At 29.9% G+C, this 22471-nt stretch overlaps 1 protein-coding gene across 1 annotated transcript; it reads right to left on the bottom strand.

Annotated features, from left to right (window-relative positions):
• Positions 1 to 163: 163 nt before the first annotated feature.
• LOC129959333 (uncharacterized) lies at positions 164 to 6892 on the bottom strand. The gene is made up of 4 exons (XM_056072151.1): positions 6813 to 6892; positions 5341 to 5361; positions 3268 to 3373; positions 164 to 1047 (listed from the first exon to the last, which is right to left on the bottom strand). Exons 1-4 carry the CDS (start codon positions 6890 to 6892, stop codon positions 220 to 222), a joined length of 1035 nt encoding a protein of 344 aa, XP_055928126.1. The 3' UTR covers positions 164 to 219.
• Between the last annotated feature and the right edge of the window lie 15579 nt (positions 6893 to 22471).

Here is a 22471-nt window from a genome sequence, read left to right as displayed (position 1 = left end):
AAGCCAATGTCCAAAAACCATTTTATTATACATTATCATAAGACAAATGTGTTCCAGTTGAAGAATTTTTTTCTTCGTTCACAAGAACTCTAAGTTTTTTATTATTGCTTGAGTTGTCAAAGAAGTTTATTCATTTATATCTTTTCATATTTTAAGTCCGCTAAATCCCTGAATCCAAGCAATTCGATACTGTGTGAAGTTTCCAAACAATTTAAATTTTTATAATGTTACTAAATTCTGTAATTTCTGTAAATTTCTGTAAATGCTTTCATGGAGCCTCTTCCACTTATTGTACACGTTTTCTTCCTCAGGAGTTAAAACTTCCTTTTCCAACAAGGAATTAGAAGCCCTTTTTCCACCCCATGAATTGAAAGATTTCTTTCCACCCCAAGAACTGAAAGATCTTTTTCCACCCCAAGAATTGAAAGATCTTTTTCCACCCCAAGAATTGAAAGCTCTTTTTCCACCCCAAGAGTTAAAGGATTTCTTTCCTCCCCAAGAATTGAACGATCTCTTTCCACCCCACGAATTAAAAGACCTCTTTCCATCCCGAGGCATAAAAAATTTGGATTTTTTGTGCCACCTTTTTGGATTTCTATCAAATTTGCTTAAAATCAAAATGTTGCTCTTTCGAGAAAGAGGAGATCTTTTTTCACCACGAGCATTAAAATTTCTCTTCCCGCCCCAAGAGCTGAAACTTCGAATGCTCACAGGAATGATACTGCGTTTCTGAGTCAAGGCCTTGGTACCTCCTTCAGTGGTCTCTGGCTTTGATCTCTTGCCACCCCAAGGACTGAATTGTCTCTTGTCTTGATAGTTTCGTTTTTTTCTTCCATGGCCAAGGTCGAAATTTGGAGTATTGTCAGACAGATGTGGCAGCTGTAATGTCACTATTATTTTTGCATCACTGTCTATACCTGGAGTGGTAATTTCATAATCGTTGTGAACTCTAAGAGCCGATGAAGGGAAATATTGACTGTTACAAAATGCGTATTTCACGACAGAAGTTATGAGGGCCACTAATGCAATGCCACTGGCTGACATCATCTGGAAAGACAAAGAACAATTATATAACATTATTACTCAAAATTATATATCATTTTAAAGACTACTGACCGATGTTATTTTCAAAGCTAGAGCTGCAATGCAATCGGATTTCAATTGCTAAATAATATTGGCTAGGTAATTTTTTTTCACTTCTTCGGTGAATCTGATGTGTGTAATGCAGAGCTTTGAACAGAAATGAGTAAATGAATATAAGTTATTTGTTTCCTTTTTATTTAACTTTTCTCCCCTGCGTTTATCTGCTCTATATGTATTTAAAAAAGCGCAAAACACATATAAGTTTACGTCGCATTTTTTTTTTTTTTCGAATTTTTGTATTTAACCCCTTAATAAATTTTAAGACTTTCAGTCTTGATTAATTATACTTAATTAATTATTATTCTAAAACTTTCGGATAAATGACATTTTTAATCTCAACGTTTAGCACATATATATATATATAAAGTTTCCTGGAATTCCCATTTTAGAGCTTGGTAACGTATTATCGGTCGTGAGAGAAGCGTGAAGTTTCTAAGTGCATTTTGGTGTTTTTAAAAGATTAAATTGAAATATTAAAAATTTTAAGAGAAAAACACTTGAAACGCTTTTTGAACTGAAATGTTTGATACATTCTTAATTTAATAACTAATATAATAAGATACATAACCCTCTCAATATCGTTACTGCTAAAAACAGAATCCACATATTTAAAATAAATAGGAAAACTAAAGAACCAATACACCGATCTCAACCACAGTACCAATTTCGACAATTTTTATTTCATATGAATTACATATCTCCTATATATATCATCCATGATAGTCAATTCCCAACGCATTTTCAAAACGTTACTTCACTGTCCATTTTCTATGGAAAACGAAAACGCGACAGAGTTTCCTAGCTCAAATCACGGTATTTATTTTGTCAATTTTTATTTCATGTGAAAGTTCTTGAACTTTAGATACATCATCAATGGTTGTTTGCTTCCCTTCCCCCTCCACCCTCCATTTTCGTGAAGTATCGAAAAATGGCACAGTCCCCAACCTCAAAAGTGGACCGATTTCTCAAATTCTATTCGCCAAGTAATTTCGCTACTTTGCTTACATAGCAAACCAATCAGAATGTTCTATGCATAATGTGCAAGTATAATTTTAAAAAAATATTTTTAATTAATGCTATACAAGATGGCAGCAGAGGAGGTCATTTGCAATAATTACAATATTCAAATAACGCACAAGTAAATCATTTTCTTGGTGCAACTTGCAAAGTGCTAGTTGGCATTTTGCCAATGCGCATATAAATAAACATATGCGATGAAAGAAAGAGATTTCGGTTTTATCTATTTATTTATTGGTTTATTATTTTCTATTAGAAATTTATTAGACTTACTACAGATTTTGTGATCCACATTTACATCTATTCTGTTTTAGAAGATTTGATTTGAAATTTTCTGTAATTTATAATCAAATATTCAAACTCCTGGTATTTGGCATTTGAGCTTTGATGGTAAGATAGTATTGGTTAACAATTTCTGGATTTTAGATATTCACGAAGCTAAAATTATATTAACAATTTTAATTAGAAAATACAAAAATTTTAGGGATTTTTTTTTGTTGCATTTCCATTGACACATTTTAAAAAAATATGACTTAGGTACAAATGCAATAAAAAATATAAAAATGCAGTAAAAAAAATAGTATATTTAATAAGTGAAATAAAATTTAATTTAATAAACTCAGACTAAAGAAAATTTTTAAGACATAGTATATATCAAGAAAGCGCGTTGATAATTTCAAATTTCTACAATATGGAACAAAATCATATCAAGCAATAAAACACAACACGTTTAAAAGACAGTATTTAAAGCTAACTACTGAGGGGCGCACATACTGAGAGATGCTTATTCTATTTAATAGAGTAAACAAAAATAAAAGTGTCTGAAGCAAAATTGAAAATGTCTAAAGAAAGCAACTTAAGTTGAATATTGGCAAAAGCGTCAGGATGATAGATGCGATTAAGCATTAAAACAGGTTTAATGTTTGAACAAGATAAATAATTTTAACAAATTGTGTCTAAATTTATTTTGAAAAATTGATAGACATTATAAAGACAGTAAATAATATTAGTAACAAAGAAAAACTATTTTTTCAAATTTTAGGATAATATAAAAAACGCTTTTTTCTATGATAAGTTTCGAGGTTATGGCGAAAAACCATAAAATACTTTTTCTCCTTTTTCATCATCTTTAGAAAGGCGTAGCAACTTTTTAATTGCACAGTTAATCCTTCTATCTATGTATCCTAGCATGTGTACCAAATTATGGCCAAATCTGTCAAGGGGTTAAGAATTGTATAAGATTAAAACAAACAAGCACACAAACCAACAAACAGTCATTCAATTTTATGTATATAAGTAACTTCCATCAGGATACAGAAAACTAAACTGAATCCAAACTGTTATCAAAAGCTCGCTTTACAAATTTTAACAAAACTAATGAAACGAGAATATTGACAGATTTTGGCTATGATAGTATATGCCTCCAACAAGTCGCAATGAATAACATACACGAAGGTTATTACAAAAGATTTATGTAAGATAGATAATCGGTTTCCACGAATTATTTCGAGTAGTTAATTCTTATATTGACTTTCCACTTTCAAAGCTCTAAGGTATGTTCGTACACAGACAAACAAGAATTTTCATCCTTTTCAGATTTTTATTCTATATGAAAATTAAGTTTATTTGACCGCAAATTTAAATAAGTTTTAAAAATAAATAGAGTCATTCTCAGGTAGAATAAAACTGGCAGCTATAATCTTCCAGTCTTTCCCAATCTCTCTACCCGCCATAAAATGCATGCATAAACTAGTCGAAATCTAGGATATAACGTTGTTTGTAATGCGGCATCATTTTCGCGTTATGAACACTTTGTAAAAAATAAACAATATATTATGCTTTACTTCAAAAAGTAGATGATTTCAACAACAAAAAATACATTCAAACAAAATTCGAGAAAAATTAGTTACGAAATGAGAGACTAATCTCAAAATATGAATCTTGTGTTGTGGCTGTTTTCCCAGAACATTACTGAAAACATTCTAATGTTATCTTTTTCCTGCATTAGTTACTGTGTAGTAAATTTTCTACTGCGCAAGACCTCAGAGAGCGGAATATTGCATAATAAATATCAAACATAGATGCAGTTTACTGAAGACGACCCAAGATTCATAAAACAGTGTTTGACTTTCAATTGTAGCATTGCATCCAATTGGAATCCAGAAATGTCGCTTCCGAATGTCTCAGAATCAAGTGAAAATTAAGCGCAGATATAAAACAAAAAAAATATTAAATTTTTATCTTGATTTTTTTATGTAATGAAAATAAAAGCATTTTCCTAAATACATGCATGTAATTTTCCAAGTGGATATTATACATTTGTGACTCAAACACACTATTAACTCTAAAGAAATCGATACGATATAAAAACTGCAATATCCATACATAGCAACTCTTAAAGTTGGCAGAAAAGTTATTAATTACAATAATTGCAAGCAAGATTAGCTCTTATTATAGTTTGAAATTGAATATATCTGAGATCTAAATAGCAAATATCGCATATGACTGGTTTATAGATACATCTTGCACCAAAACGAGTTTTATAACAATTGATGATCTCTAAAAAAAAGAGATGTATTGATATAAGCAGTTTCAGTCCCTTGAAATGATTGCAGTTATCAGATAAAACTTGTATGATTAAACGTAACTGATTATCACAGACAAGCAAAACCTTCATACATAATATAATGAATAATTAGAGCGAGTGCAAACTCCATAACATGCTCATAGATTTGAATGACATAATGCTCATTTTCAGTGTGATTCAAAATGATATGAATGCAATGAGAATTGAATTTCTAAGCTATAAATTAATTAAATCCATATAGCTTTAATTTTTAATAATTATTATTATGAAAGTAATGTCATACTGATTTATAAAATAAATTCAATTCGTTTTGTCTTTTATTTGTGTGTTTAAAAATTTCGGTAGATGGCATAATATACAGATTAAATGCGCAACACTTGCCCTGAATGCCTTTACGTCCGCACTCAGTAAACTAATCACAGCATGTTGAGATTAAAAAAGATAATCTCATTGTTTTTCTTTGACTGATAAGTTACGTTATCTTCTTCAAATATTGCTATAGGTAAGAAAGAAAGTTTTCAAGTTTATATCATTCCGATGTCGAGACTGTAAAAAAGGAAACTCCATTGTGACCTTTCAACAATGGCATTTACTTCCTGCGGACTCCAGCAAGTCTGAAACAGAGTATGAGCAATTCATAAACAAATGCATAATTCTAATAACGAACCGCTAAGTTTAGCTTTTTTATATACAAATTTTATGAATCTTTGAATTTAATTGCTTTGATTTTTATGTATCAAAGAATAAGTATCTGTCAATAAGTAAATAATTCAGTGAATTTGACTTTAATTTTCTACCAATCATATGGCAATATATAAACGCTATAGTATTCAAGTCATCCTGGTAGATTAATTCTATCTGTATCGAAGTGAATGTAGTAATATTCACTGTATATAATTATTAAAATGTGATATTTTGACCATTTGAACAAAATATGAAAAATCAAAACTTGGTTATCACAAAAAAATTAATACATCTCTTATCTTTTTTGTAGTTTCTTAAATTTTTTCCTTTCAGATCAGTGTTCAGGCCAGCAAAAGCTTTTAAGATAATCTATACATTTAGATTAGAAGATAGAAATTGTATTTTAGTGTTATTGTTAAATCTAACTGTAAATGAAAAAAGTCTTTAAACTGTATCTGAGGTTATTTTATTACCAATATATATATTATGTATATATATAACAACACAAAAAAATACATTTCATTTTTTATAGGCCATAAAGACTTCAATTCTTCGTACTTTTCAGAATAATATAAATCTTTAACTCATTTCAGTACTGACTTTGCTTCATTCATCTTTAAGAGCGGATCTCAGTTTTACAGCTTAGAAAAAATTCATCTCATTTTGATAAATTTATTTTTTTTAGATCAATTCATAGATTCTCTATAGGATTTTAGTATTATTTGTCTGAACCCAGAGTTTTGTTGTACAACCGTTGTGGATAAATGCACTATTTTCCCTTTCCAAAAGTATTGCAACATCTTAAATGTAGTGACTGTGTATACTGTACTGTTTAGCAGTATACAGTGACTGTGTATACTGCTAAATTCATTATTCAAGCAACGAATGCAAAAGTCTGCATGCCTGTAAACAAATAGCAGTTCAGTGTCAAAACAGACCTTTCACCTGCTACAAATTTTGAAAAAGGTTTTTTCGCTCATTCCTTATCTTACCGATATAACTTTCAACCATCAGGAACATCAATGTTCCATACGTAACCTGCAGGCATTGATTGACTCAAGTCATTAATTCAATTACAAATTATTTATTTTATGTTTAAGTTTAATAAGTAAATTAGATATTATAGATCTTTATTTTGAACTGGAACTTCCGTGATGAGTAATTTTATTGCAGATTCTTTCAAACATTTAAATCAAATACTCACATAATTTCTTTAAGTGACGGATGGCTAAAGCTAATTCCAAGACTCTTCTTACATATCTTGGCGACACTCCCACCAAAGAGGGGGGGGGGGCTCAAATGTTAGAATGAGAATTTCTGACATGGTGGCTGATTCCCGCCACTCGGGGGGGGGGTACAAAAATAGTGTGGGGTCGGTTACCTCCTACTGATGACTGGACGTACTTCCCATGGTTGTACTGTGGAGGTAATGGCCCAATGCTGTCGTGGCGGTCCAGTCATTCAGATTTATCCATTTGCATCAGGGTGTAGTCAATTCGTGATATCTTTACAAGGCTTTCCGTTTGTCTCTGTTTATTATTTTCCTGCCGCATTTCCCTTTAGCATTAAAAATATATTGATTCCTATTTCTCTTGGGATAAAATGATCCATAGATCCTTTCTGATTCCGATAAATATCTAATATGACAAAAGCTTAAAACTCCCCTTCTTACTTTCTAAAATACGAAGTACAAAAAAAGTACTAAAATCGTAAAAAAAAAAATTAAAAAAAAAAAAAACCTCGAGATTTTGTCGAATCTCCACGTTCTAAACCTTTCTGAATTATTAAAAAACCATTTTTAACATTACGTCTATCTATCTGCCTGTGACAAAGATAACTCAAAAGCATTTTGAGCTAGAAGAATGAAATTTGGCATATAGTCTCTAAACCAAATTTGTAAATTTCTGTCATATTTGGAGCAAAATCTATTCAGAGGAAGTCTGTCCATCCTGCTGTTCGATTACAAGTTAACACGATACTTACAAAACGAAGAGAACTAGAATGAATAAAATTCAATACAGATTTAACATCTATAGTATAGACACCTATCAAATTTTGAGCCAAATCCAACAAAGGATTGGATGTCTGTCGGTCTGTACTTTCAAAAACACGTAAAAGCTTATGACTTAAATATACTACATTTGGTATGCAGTTTTGTGAGTATAATTGCTCAAAGTTTGGTTTTAATCGGTGGTTAAAAAGATGTCTAAAACACAAATTTGATTTTCGGATACTATTAATCACATGCTAAGAAATAATAGCCAAAAATCTCATCAAGGATCATATGATAGATTCAGTAAAACGCCAGTGCCATGTAAGACGTTCTCTGGGACAACACCTTTATTAGAGAAAATTTTGGTAAGACCTCCAGCTGGCATTATAAAAATGAAAACTTATATTATAATGTTTCTGATATCTATAATTAAATTTAGATCTAAATTATTTTATATAAACTTAAATTTCAAATTTCGCTGAGAAATAAAGTTAGATAACTATCAATACTTAATTGCAATGAGATATAATATAATGTAGGCAAATAACTATTTAAAATATTGAAAGCAGTACTCAAGTATATTATTCTCTTCAATCCGTGATATATTTTTTTACACGAGTCACAGTGTCTAATTGCCCTTCTAGCATGTATATCAACAACTATGATTCCTACTTAAAGGAAATTCATACATAGTTATAAATACTATGAAAACACATCCTCTCATTATGTTCCTTTAAACCATCTGGACCCATCTTTAAACCATCACAGAAGTTCATATTCAAACTGACTCTTCAACCCAACAGGAGAATATTTGCCTCCCGGTGATTTTATTCTGTACCAAGCCTTTGTAAATAGCGCGACTTTTGGGAAACCGGTTCTCGAATTTGAGACTCTCAGCTGTTATTTGATGACCAAGTCTCAACCATCAAAGTACCATGGGCATCAGCAAACAAAGAATTTGAGGAGATTGTCAGCGATTAGAGCCCTGGAGCTCTTTTTTTTAATAGTTGTTTAGAAAGAAAGAAAAACGCTTCGTATTGTTAAAGTTGAACGTATGCGGATTTAAAGTCATTCAACATAGGTGTGGATCACTCTCTCACACACACATTAAAACATTTCAACTACGTTCTGCCACTTACACAACCATCATCCTATGTAGTATACTATGCCTGTGCAACATAACAAAACCTCTCCTCTTTCGTCAGGTATTTGAATTACAAAGTATCCTTTTAATAAGATACTTTGTACCATTATAATGATACAAAGTATACTATAAAATAGTTTATATCATTGCAGTGATATAAAGTATGTTATAATATAGTTTGTATTATTATAATGATAAAAATTATCTTATAATAAAACCCTAAAGTAAATGAGCTCATAAAGAAACAATAGAAACAGACCTTTATTTCCTCAAAAACATTGTTCCAATTTTCATTAAAAACAGAGAACGAAGTCGTGAATTTAAAACCTTGAAACACATCATTATCGACCATCTTCATAAGACACTATATTGAATAAAAATTTACTATAATATTATTACTTTAATATTATTACCCTGTCTTTCTCTGATTTCTGTCTAACGGTTAAAGGATCAACCTCTTTACGAAAAACAAATACACATTAAAGCATCTTAATTTGTTAAGTTAATATTTAATTAATAAACCATAACATTTCGATGAGGTTTGAGATAAGAAATCGGAATTTCTGGATTTTTTTCATCAAAAATTTGCTAAGAGCTTAAGACAATTTTCTTTTCAGGTAGAAATATTAACATGTTACAATCTCTGAATAATAAAGGTGATTAATTTGATTGAGAAGGCCATATTGTTTGGTCAAGTATTTATTAATAATTTATGAAGTTTTTTTAACATATGAAGGGACAACAGCTCTGACGAAAGATGGTCAAATAACTCACGATGGACATTTACCAATTGATTCGTTGTTAAATATATCTTGTTCTGCCTTAGGAAAGATAAATTAAATCCCAAATTTTATCAAGTACGGGAAAATTTTTCAATTCATTTATGGAACTTAACTATTTCTAATTACATTTCAAATTAATAACTTAATTTAATCACTTAAGTATCGTATATGTGTTGACCAAGGCCCCGATGATTTTTTAAAAATATCATGTTTCACTTCAAAACGATTTTTATTTTAACTACAATAATAACAAAAACACCCTCTGAAAATTCTAAATTTTCATACAAGCTTTAATTACGTTGTACTATTTTAAAAATTTATTATTTTGCTTTAAAAAAAGAGCATAAATAACGTGGTTAATTTATTTAGCTTTCTTTCCCAAATGAAAAATGAAAATTTCAGCTTCCAGTATCTGAACGCAGAAAAGTTATTTAAACCACCTATATCTAAATTTACAAAAAAAAAAAAAAAAAAAAAAAAAAACCGCAAAGAAATAATATCGCAGTCTTTTATGAATTAATCAGCCAATAAAATTTTTATATAAATATCTTGTGAAGTAAAATAAATATTTAACTGATAAACAGACAAGCTCAATTTTAATTAGAATTTCAGAAATCGATTTCTGTTTTTTACTTTCTCGTACAAGAAATATAAAGGAAATATTGTCGACAAATTCAATAATCGTCGAAAAAATTCAAATTTGAGCTTTTGACGAATGTCTATGTTTCAGACTTCCCTGAGTCCGAAAAACACATTTTTGGAACTATATTTCTTTGTCGGACAGTCTGTGAGCACGTTAACTCAAAAACGCTAAGCTAGCCGGCTAAAATTTAGTCTGTGAGCACATTTACTCAAAAACGCTAAGCTAGAAAGCTAAAATTTAGTCTGTGAGCACGTTTACTCAAAAACGCTAAAGCTAGACGGCTAAAATTTAGTATATGAAATTTGTATATTTCTTTCAAATTTTAAATGAAATCCATTCATAAGAAATCTGGCTGTTCGAGTGCAAGAGAACTCGGTATCTACAAAACGCAAAGATCTAGATCTATAAGATTTGGTATATAAGTTTAGTATCTAAAATATAGATACTTAACAAATCTTCAACCAAATTTGACACACAGCTGAACGTCTGTCAGCCTGTACTTTCGCATGCACGTAACCGCAATGACTTAAATCAATGAAAATTGGTATGTTATCTTGTGATTACAATTGTAGTTTTGTGTCAAATTTTAGTATTAATCAGCCGGCAAAAAAGCCGGCAAAATACATAAATATAGATACAGTAAAAATTCTAGATTCATGTCACAGATATTTCGTAACTATTGTTCACCAATGCCATGCAAGATTGGCCTCATGCAAGATCCCCAATTGTATGCGGAGGAAAAAGGATAAGACCTTTATTGAATGGTATGTGAGAAAATTTCGAGGAGACCATTCCAGCTTGTTCAAGTTCATTTACTTTATTTACCTTTGCTGTATTATACAGTAATAATCAGTGAAAAACTACTATTTTCCTTTTTTTTTTTTGTTAATAAAGTATTATGAATTTAAATTGGACAATTAATACTGCTGCAAAAACGATAATTTTAGTCGGATCACAAGGAAATCGCATGATTGTAGTATCATTTCTGCTTTCGCGTATTCTTTAAGTGATTATATCAACCTCATGTTTAAAAATATAACAAAATCTAGAATATCGCGGGGTGTTGTTTTTTTGTTTGTTTGTTTTGGAGTGACAAAGTTCTCAAAATAAAAACACAAAAAAGTCACGCTTCAATAGCTTCAGCATCCCTAATCTACCAAAGTTACAAGAATAACTGCATAAAATTTACAGGGATAGCCTTAAAGCTTTTACAGAAACCCAAGTGACATTCTTTATTGCATACTTGCTTATTTTCTTGATAAAATAGTCAGAAAATTTTTTGACTCTTTACTAATCGTCTAATTTCATAACAATACTGAAATACAATTTATAACCACTGATTTCAAATTTACAGTTAATCTTAAAACTTTTTGATGTTCTTTAAGTTTTTGCATGTAGTAATAATCAAATCAAAATTATAAAATAGTCACTTGTCGCATAAGAAGGTGATATATTTTTTTACTATGTTTGCAGTATTCTTCAACAATTTGCGTAAAAATAGAAATCACATTGAGTGATCTATGTTACAAAGACAATTCATCAGTATATCGATTTTTTTTTCAATAAACAGCACTATCTAGAGCAATACAGGCAATGCTTCAGCATTTCCAGCAAATATAAATGTAACTCGTGATCTTTCGAAAACAGCAATTTTTTTTTCTGTAATTTGTGAGAAACTATATTTATAAAGTTTTAATTGCAAAAGCATCCTGTACCAGCTTGAGTAAAATTGTTTGTGGAATAACAGTAAGTACATTCTATTCGATTCGCCTTCTACAGGACATCTGATTATAAGGAACTGGTAAAGCACATATGAAATCTAAAAACCAAAATGCTTATCTCTGTCTTTCACTTTAACTTGAGGCTATCCTCGAACATAAATGGGATATTTAACATGCTAAAAAAGAAGTTTATTTTGTTTCCAACGAGTTTTGAAACATCTATGACAATTTTGTTGGTTGGTTTGCTCCACATGAATCAATTTGAAAATCATTCCATAAACTACTAGTGAACTTGCAAAGATAAGCTGTCCTCGGGGTACAGTACTACTTTTTCACTATTTTCTTTAAAAAGTGGCATTAACATTTTAACATTTGTCTTCTTTGTCCTTCTTAAGATTGGTGCTCGAAACATCTGTACCCCCCATATTCGCTAGGCCACTGAAGTCGGCCATGTCTGTATTGATTATTGTCAAACTATGCATGATCAATTGTAATCTCTAAGAACTCTCCTGTTAATATCAGTTGTTTCTTACACTTATGTAATTTTTATTATCTATACTTCATAAAAGGAGAGATGAAAAACAAAGAGGAATCTGCAAATGTTTCTCTTGCGATTCGTAGGAACAAAAAGATTCAGCATTGTTTGAGCACTCCGGAAACAACCCTCTCAAATATCAAAGAAGATTATTTCTTAATAAGATAATTTCTTGAGCCTTGTATCTGCGGTGTACGGATTGGCTAGCCTAGTGTGAAGTTGTTCGTACTTCGAGCCGTGGATATTTAAATATTCGTTATTACATAAGGTTAAATAAATTTACTCGTTATTATCGTGTTTCTCAATTTATCTAGACAGCAACATTTATTAATGTACATTACTAAAAAAAAAGGAAAGAACACACCTAGGAGTTTTTAAGCTTATTTCTGAATCTTTTTATTTAACTATTTTATTGAGAAACTCAATATATGTTCTAGATATACTTTAAGACTTTAAATTAAGTCTGTTTAGGCTAATTAATTTTAAATATTTATTCAGATACTCGTATATACTAGAATGTCAGGTAAAATCTTGAGTCCGCAAAGCATGGCTAGACAAATCCCGAGTTGCTTGAAATTCGAACTTTGGGTTTCGATTGGCCAAATTCAGATTAAATGTGTCATTTCAAAGCGCGTATTTTGGCATTTTGTGCATTGGTTTACTAAGAACGGTCATCCGTCTTTCAACAAACCTTTGGTGTCGAAGTGTTCATGTACATTGCAAGGAAAGGTCGAGTCACCCAGAGTTACCTGGGTGGCTCGACGAACGAATAACGAATCTTTAGATTCACGTGACTCGAACTTTGAATAATTTCGCATCAAACTAACCAAGCCACTTGCCGCGATAACAAGGCTCAAGAAATATATCATTAAAAGATCATCTTTGAAGTTTGAGAAAGTTATTTCTGAAATGCTCAAACATTAGTAAAAGAAGAACATTCAGATTTCCCTCTTTCTTTCTCTCTCTCTCTCTTTAAATCTCCCATTTTGTGGAAAGACAGAGAAGGGAAACTAGTAAATGGGGATTTCCCCAAATAAAACTGCTTTTCATGTTTGTCAAGCATGCTTCAAAATGAAGAAATGCCAAATCGGGAAATTATAATATGGTTATGCGGAATTTCAAGCCATTCTTAATTTTAAACAAAAATTATGAAAATAGTGGAAATCTAATCGAATATAATTTAAGAACTGGATAATTATTCTTCAAAAAATCAACGAAAAATGCTCTCCACTCTACCTTTTCGAATAATATCATAATATGGCATGCTTTATCAAGAAAACCAGTTTGCATTTTGGATGTCATTCTTTAGATCAGTCGAGACCCAAATTTGATACTAATTTACAATTTTGGTGACAAGACTACATAAAAAAATTTCATTTGTCTAAATCATTGCGTTTTTCTACTATCTCCTTCACTTGCAAGGGAATGTACAAATTAATAGATTGTCTACTATTTGATGAATTAAGACCAAAATTGAAACAGATCCGCAATTCTAGCGATAAATACTAAATTTCATCCACACAGCACTTTTGGCTTTTGAAATAGTTTTCAACGGTTTTCAAAGATGGATTTCGTCCAAAAGGTGATAATAATCAACAATTTTTTTAAAAAACCCCACGTATCAAATTTCATCTTACTAGCTTTCTGCATCTTTGAATTATCCTGCTGACAGATAGACATAATTCCAAAAACGTTCCTTTTTTTCTGCCCCAGGAAGGTGTAAAAATGATGATTCTCGAAACTCTCACGATTGAATATTTTTGACTATTATAATACTGTCTCTTTGTGAGACTCGTGTGCAACAGAGTAAAAAATACATAGTCTTTCTCTATGGTTAATTGATATAATAAAACTTCCATGACTAGACTTATTAAAGAAATAAAATGTGCTTTAAAGGTAGAGCCATTGGTAAGGAGAAATTCTAAAGCAGGTATTGTGAATGCCAAATCTTAATATTTAAAGTTTACAGAATATTGTAAAAATACTGAAAACTATATGAAATATTGGTGACTTGCATGAAAAATAGAGTTGGAAATCAAAATTAAAGTGTTCCACAAAAATATAAAAGTATGAGGTGTATTAATGACAACACTCAGGTTAAAAGCATTACTATAGCAATAATATTGCTATAGAAATCATCCAATGAGTGTTCGGTGAGATGTTCAACAAGGCCGATAAAGGATAATGACGCTTTATTCAAAACACGAAACACAGGAAGCAAACACAGTCGAAGTGTGTACAAAAATAATACTTTCAGAAATCAACAACACACACGCAAACAATAAATCATTATTAAACAACAAAAGTACAGCTTCAGAGTACACTCTAAAATTAAATTCCAAAGAGTGAGTTTACTAGACTGATTCACCACTATGTAGGATTTCTGACAGACTGTGGAATTTTTTAGAAGAATCAACGGATCTTTTCTAGAGATATCGTCCTAATTTTTGTATCTTCTAGAGCTTTCATTTTTGTAGCTAAATCGCTAAATCCGTCACCAAGACGCTGAACGGTCGGCAAGTTTGTAGTCTTCCAAATGTGTAAAACTATCTTTCTTACTGTGAGACTAACTGGGAAGGGAAACAATATAACAGATTCTTAACAATATGTAAACTTTCACTGACTTTTAAATTAAAACTTAAAGCCTTGTAGCATTACAAAACAAATAGTATTTCAGAGTTTGGAGAAAGAATACCTCGGTTCTGTTCAATTTCATTTTTAAAACTGTACAAAAATATAAAAACATCACAAATTGCAAATAAAAATAACCACTTTGTTCTTGTATGTTATTTATGTTTTATACTAAAAATTTTTGAACTAAAAATATTTTAGTGAGTGCTAATCAATTTGGCGATCAGCTGACCCGTGGTTGATACTATTTATATTTGAAGTTAATTAAATCAATTGAATATAATATCATGCAAATGGCTAGAGATTAAAGTTGTTATTTTAATTGTCTTACTTGATTTCTTTTATTGCATATATGAATCTTTTTAATAGAGACCAGTCCCATAACATCAAAGCACTGTTAAAAAGGTGATTATCTGCTTCATCTATCTTCTGAATATTGCGATATTGTAGCTTCACTTTGTTATACGTTTTGTAAACTACATACGTATTTAACAGAATCCTTCTTTGGCTTTCAACAATGGAAGAAAAACACGCTATTAAAAATGGGATAAGATAATGAATTTCAAAGCATCAATGTAATTTAATGATGGAAATTAGGTAAAAAAAATTTTAATGCCAAAATTCGGCAAAAATTTGCAAGACTATTATATTGGAAGCATTAAAAGACAATTTTTAAAATTTTCAAATGGTGTGAAATTTATTTTTGTGTTATAATATTTTCGAAAGTTAGCGCGGAAAAACTCTAAAAACCTGCTTCATTTTTAATTAGCTAATTACTCCGAGATGCATATTCCCACCCTTCTAGGTATACATGTGCCACATTTCGTAACTGTAAGTCGACTCTCTGGTCTGTAGAGTGCCAACATATATACATATACATTTATCTTCGTTATTAGTAGAGATGATTGCCAATAAACTCTGGATTATAAAATCGTAGTCTTAAATCTTAGTCCTGAAAACTGCCTCAATAACTTTTTTATAGTCATAAAATGTGGTATACTTAGCACAGTTTTGATGAGTTGATTCTTTTTTTTTTAATTATAGGAAATTAGTAAAAGTTTAAAGAACCTACCTTGTTCTTCTTGACGCTCAGAAATTTTTCCCCGACTTTTTTTTTTCTTTTCATTTTATAGAGGAAGTGGAAATATTTTCATTTTGGCTAACACAATTTGAGATAAAATTATTTGATTCGGGATTTAGACTAACAATGTTTTTACGTAGATTTCACAATTTTATGTTACATTGTCATTTGGGTTTAAGAAATGAATGACATAATTCCTATGCAATACAATGATGGAATTTCTCATAAATATTATGGTGAATAAATTTTGAAGTCATCTCAATAAATGTGTTTCATATTTGATATAAAAATGTGTATGTTGTTCCATACACATTATCGTTATCATTATTCCATACACATTATCGTTTTGTTGCGATACCTTACACATTAGCAGCCGCTCTACACTTTCTTTTGAACTACTTTGACGACCACCGGGCACATTTCGAATTTATCATATTGTATAGCATTGTGCATCTGATACTTTAACATGAAAATGGTCTCAGAGAGTTTTTAAACTTACATCGTTTCCCCATTTTCATTTTTATTTATAAGCTTCATCAGCAGAATGGCAATACTTACTTTAATCAGCGGATGAAGAATATGACAGTGTCAAACAATAGTCATGAATAAGAAAAATAAATTACTTCAATATCGAGTTAAAATAATAGTAAAAAATTATTTTCCTTAATAATTTCGTGTAAAGACCTTTCTTAGAATAAGAATGCTCTTTATAACTATCTGGTTTTGTTTGTATTTACTGGTTATAGGTAATAAGCTATAGATAGTAAGAGTTTAGTGTTATACAGTAACGATGAATTTTCTTAGTTCTAGATTATTTCAAAGATGTTTTTATATTAGATAAAATAATTTAGATTAAAACAAATTATATGAGAATAGACGAAAAAGAGTGTTGTGCCTTTGACCATTTCTATCTAATTTGGCAACGAGTGACAAAATTTGAAAGTTGTTGTGTTAAGTGCAAAGATTAATCATTAATTACTTAATATGAAATGCTTAATTTCATGTATAAAATTATTTATCTGATTTCACTACTAAAAAGTATTACAAATATAACATTTTGGCATAGCATTTTTTGATGCAATTAAGAAATATTTGTGTACGAATACTATAGACAGAATAATAGTCTTATTTTGTACGAACTGTTATTATTCTATTCCTAACCAAAGAAGAGTTTTAGAGGTTTAAGTACGAAACTGCATCATGTTGTACCTTTGGCCACTATGGTGTGTTATTTCGTAAAAGTACAGCATTTTTTTATTTAGAGGAAGTTACGGATACCTTATCCAAGATCATTTTCTCAGATTGTGAGAAAAATGGCAATTTGTGAATGCCATCTCTATTTGTCCTTGATTTTATAGCCTATTGCAAGAAATCTTCAATCCAATCTTTCGAAAAATTTTAAGAGGGGTAGGATAAAATATTTTAGAAATCCCAAATATTTTTTTCGGGTTTTTTTTTTTTTTTTTTTGTTGTTGTTGTGTTTGTTTGTTTTTGTTTTTTCGTCTATATATTGGAAGTTTCTTTTCGAAAAAAATATTAATCAAATAATTTTTTAGCATTTTTCAATATATGATTTGATCCTTGATATTACATAATATCTTAATTCTACATAGCTTAATCTTTAGATAACTTTTTATCTAAGATTTTTTTTCTGGCGAGATAACTTTTCAGATTTTAGAATATTTTTCGATTCTTAGATTACTTTGTAAGACTGCGTTTTTTCAATTATTTAAGCACTTTACCGAAAATATCTGAACTGAAAAATCCGCGCTATTATTTCTTGAGCACCACGAAACTCATGTAACTATTCCTTTTATTGAGATTGCAAAAAAGAAAAAAAAAAATGGTGTGATTGTCATGAGTTTTTATCCTCATAACAATCATCGAACGCATCTGTTAGACAAGGATATATTTAGACTATTCAAAACTTTATATACAAAGTTACAAACTTTAAATCAAAGCTTATCATTGATAATCCCGAAAATCTAGTCTTACGGGCTCTGAAATAAAATGATGGACTCAAAACGAAAAACATCTAGAAAAGGACTCAAAAGAAACACTGCTACTTGAAAAAAAAAAATTTGAAAGTTGTGCTTTTTTTTTTTTTTTTTTTTTTCAGATTATAAAATTTAGTGAAGATTTTTCTCATTCGTTAAATTTTAATACAATTGGGGTGCAACGAAGAAGCAAAAATAAACTCACGCGCAACTTAAAACAATTTGTTATTGAACTTAGAAGTTGTGTGAAAACTCAACTCTGTGTTGATTTACGTACGTTCGAGAGATTTGAAATACGCATTAGCGTTACCTCTGTTACCTCGACGAGAGTTATATTTAAATGTTAAAAATGCAAATTAATTTCAAATACTAAACATTTATTTCGTCTCACTTTGGATTGAATTATTTTAACATGAGCACACTTAAATGTATGACACAGCACGACTTCTTCAGTTTTGCTTTAGTCATCACACAATGAATATAGTTCGAAAGGAATGAACCATTTAAGAAACAAAGAACTCTTGTAAATAGCTTGTTTTTATATATAAAAATTTGATGGTTAAATAACTATTTTAATATTAATAATTCAAACTCATTTTCTCTTTTATGTTTGCTTTTGTAACAAGTGCAGATCAAAGGTGCAATATAATGTTATACCTTTGACCACCGGGTCATTTTTAAAAGAATAATTTAAAATGTTAAAAATGAAACTTTTGGTTTGTGATTTTTTTTTCAAATTATAAAATTAAAAGAAGATTTTTTCTATTCATTAAATTCTAAAATAATTAATTAAACTTAAAAGGAAGGAACCATTTGAGAAACGGAGAAACTCTTATAAATAGCTTGTTTTTATGTAAGAAAATTGAAAGTCAATCAAAAATAACTATCTTATTAATAATTTATACGCATTTTCACATTTATGTTTTCTTTTACTAGAAATGTAGGTCAATGTTATAATATTCTGTTGTACCTTTGACAACCAGGTTATGCCCTAAAAAATAATTAAAAATGTTAAAAAGGAAATTTTTAGTCTTTCAAAATATGTAATGAATATAAAACTGGGCAAATTTACGATCAGCATTCCAAAAGAATTATGAGCTTACATGCGAAGTCAATAAAAAAATTAATATTGAAAATTAGTCAAAGGCACGACACTCTTCCACTTTAATTTTTGAAGGTAAACACTTTAATAAACACATAAAGGCTCAACACTTTAATTTTTGAAGGGAACGATCAAACATATTTTATTCATGATCACCTAATGGAAGAATTTCTAAATTCAATTATAATTAGCTGACTTCGGCGACCAGCTGTTCACCCATGACATTAATAACATTTATTTAGAAATATCAACCAACTTTGATAAACTACATTTTATCACAACAAATGAAATATTATTTTAAATTATGCTTGAAGCTCTGTCAAAGATTTATTTTGCCATATCTCTAGAAAATGAAGGGTAGAGTTGAGTGGGCAACCATTGATGACGTTTCTAGTGATAATGAAACTAAATTTGCAAAATCAGTATTATGATTGGAATTGGGAAACTCCGTCATAATTATTTTCTCAAAAGAATGTGAAATAAGCTAAAGTTTTTGAGATTCTTCATGAAAATGACGGTTGCTGGATGGCAGGCGGCCGTTGATGATGTATCTAAGGGACATATGAAAAGAAAAAAATCGATGTCGGTACTGTGGTCTACGACTGGGGAACTTAGTGACGGTTTTTCTCCATAGAGAATGAATTATTTAATTAGTAGACTAAATCAGGGTTTTTGAAACTTCTGAGGAAATGAAGGGTAGACAGACGAAATGGAGGAGTGTAGGCGACCCCTGATGAAATATCTAGTTAACTTAATCCTATGAATCATATGAAACAAAAACTGGCTTGATCATATGAAACAAAAACTGGCGAACTAGAACCAGTCACTGTGGCTAGAGGAGGACAGGTGCTTTGGTTCTCCTTAAATATTTTAAATACATAAATAGAAAATCCTCTTAGAGTATCAATTGTCAAGAAATTTAAAGAATTTTCAGTAAGAGATACTTTTAAAAGCAGCATTCCTTTTCTTATTAATTTGAAATATAATGCAATGTTTACGAATTACAAAAAATGGAATAATTATTTTATAAATCTTCTTTTTATTTAACCCTTTAAAGGGTCATTTTTTTCTAGTCATATTATGTTAAAATATTTTGAGGCTTGAAATTAAAATAAGAAAAGGAATTCATTTAGCTTATTAGATAAATTTAATTTGATTAATTAATTAATTTGATTAATTAATAATTAAGTATCAAATCAAAACACATCATTTTGTGTAAAATAAAGAACTAAAGCATCTAAGTTTCTGTCTTTCTAAAAAAAATTGTCATAACTTATGCCAACCTACATAAATTCATAAAAAGATTGATAAATTTGGTGGGAAGCATACTTCTCACGGCCCTAGAAAGGGTTAAAGTAATGTCCTTAAATAATTGGCCACTAGGTCCAGTTTAATTAACCTTATTTTATCGATATGTTGATAATTTGAATTAAAAAATTATACTTTTTTATCAATACAACAGTTTAAAGTAGCGATTATTTACTTTTTAAAAAAATCCGACTGAAGAGTTATTTTACAGATTTACCCTAAACTAATTTTTAAAATCATATTTTTAAGCATTGTTAAGTGAATTAATTGCAATGGAGAGCGACTTCTAACAAAGACCTAAGTATTTATATTTGTTTAATATACCAATGTCATTGCCTGATTTATAAAGAAATTAACAGCATTAAATATATGTACAATGTCTTCGACAGAACCAATAATCAAAAGAATTAAATAAGTTTTTTCATGGACTTTTTGGAGCTCGGCGCAAACGGCGATGTTTCTTTTAATCTGCTATAATTTGAATTTCTGTTATTTGAATTATTTCTTGTAATGACGTCGGAACTGGAGAGTTCCAGGTTCGAAAGTTGATTGTCCAACATCGCGGGTCTCTAACCTCCACTAACCTCGATGAATAAATATCTTACTATTGGCGTGGGACGAAAACTTGGAGATAGGACATCGGTTCAAATGCCGTATTCGCAACTAATCTCAGTTCAAGTTATGAGGTTCATCCCCAAATGCTCTCATGTTTCTTCAAAAACGGGATGTTAATGTAATTGAACTAAACTGTTCAGATGACGTTATAGTAAATTGAATCCATAAAAGTGCACATACCATCCAACATCAAACTACGTGTTGTCTCCTCTTCTTCTGAAGGATGTTCAGTGAATTTCAAAATAAATTCAAAATTTCAATAAAATCTGATTTTGACTCTATCATGTGAGTGTGAATTTATTCCATTTTAGTATGTTTTTGCAACATCTAACAAAACAAAATTTGTTTTTACTTTTAACTTAATAATTTTATTTGCTGAATTATTCATTTAAAGAAACTCCCATATGATACTGCAATTTTATTTCATTCTAAAAAATCTGTCAAAATTGTAAAATCTGTTTGGGGGGGGGGGGGGTATCGTTAGGGAAAAAATTTCAAAAATCTCTTATTCATTGTTAAAGATAGATTTGTTATGAACGAGAAATTCCACATTCTTTTACCCTTTCTGGTTTTCAACATTCTTTAATCCTTTCTTCTGCCGTGGGAAGTATGCTTCCCACCAAATTTATCAATATTTGTATAAAATTATGTAGGTTGGCATATGTTCTGACAATTTTTTTTACAAAGACAAACTTAGATGCTTCAGTTCACAAAATTCACCTCTTACACAATTCACATCTTCAGTTCACATCTTACACAAAATGATGTCTTGATTTGTTACTTAATTAAAGAAAGTAATTATAATTAACCAAATTAATTAACCAATTAATCAACCAAATTAATCAATTAATAAAATTAAATTTATCTAATAAGTTAAATGAATACCTTTCCTTATTCTAATTTCAAGCCTAAAAATATTTTAACATAATATGACTAGAAAAAAAAATGGTCCTTTAAAAGGCTAAAATAAAAATTGAATATCTCTAAACCACTATTTAAGAAAAGGTCATTAAGGAAAAATGTCTAAAATTACAATTAGGAATTCCTCTTAATTACTGTTTAAGAAAAGATTGTTAGTTTAGACGTATTAATCATCATTTATCAGTAGGTAATTGTTCAACGTTGTCTCTTAATCTATATTTAAGAATAAATTATTGTTCATAACTGTCTCTTAATCACTGTCTAACAATAGATCATTGTTCCTGGCTGTCTCTTAATCACTATTTAGCAGTAGATCACAGTTCATGACAGTTACTTAATCACTCTTTAGAAGTATATAATTGTTCAATTTTTACAAACTTTGATTTGAATTGTATCAGAAGCATGTTTTTAGAAAAGTTTAAAAAGTAATGTTACTGACCGAAAATAACTTATATATGGAATTCATAACTCATGGCAAACTGTAATATAATGTTTCACCGATGTGGATCTTTAAATATTATATACAAAATAGCAATAACTTGCATATTTTTTATTGTTCCATTTTCA

The sequence above is a fragment of the Argiope bruennichi genome, chromosome X1 (assembly GCF_947563725.1).
Source record: "Argiope bruennichi chromosome X1, qqArgBrue1.1, whole genome shotgun sequence".
Lineage (NCBI taxonomy): Eukaryota > Metazoa > Arthropoda > Arachnida > Araneae > Araneidae > Argiope > Argiope bruennichi.
The sequence above is the reverse complement of the archived record's forward strand: the minus strand, read 5'-3'. Positions and strand labels throughout refer to the sequence as shown.

Coding starts and splice junctions, on each gene's coding strand:
- LOC129959333 (XM_056072151.1), bottom strand. CDS start 6,892: ATGACTGGACCGCCACGACAGCATTGGGCCATTACCTCCACAGTACAA. Junction 3,374..5,340: donor CTTGCTGGAGTCCGCAGGAA/GTAAATGCCATT, acceptor ACCCCTTGACAG/ATTTGGCCATAATTTGGTAC. Junction 1,048..3,267: donor ATGATGAAAAAGGAGAAAAA/GTATTTTATGGT, acceptor TTGTCTTTCCAG/ATGATGTCAGCCAGTGGCAT.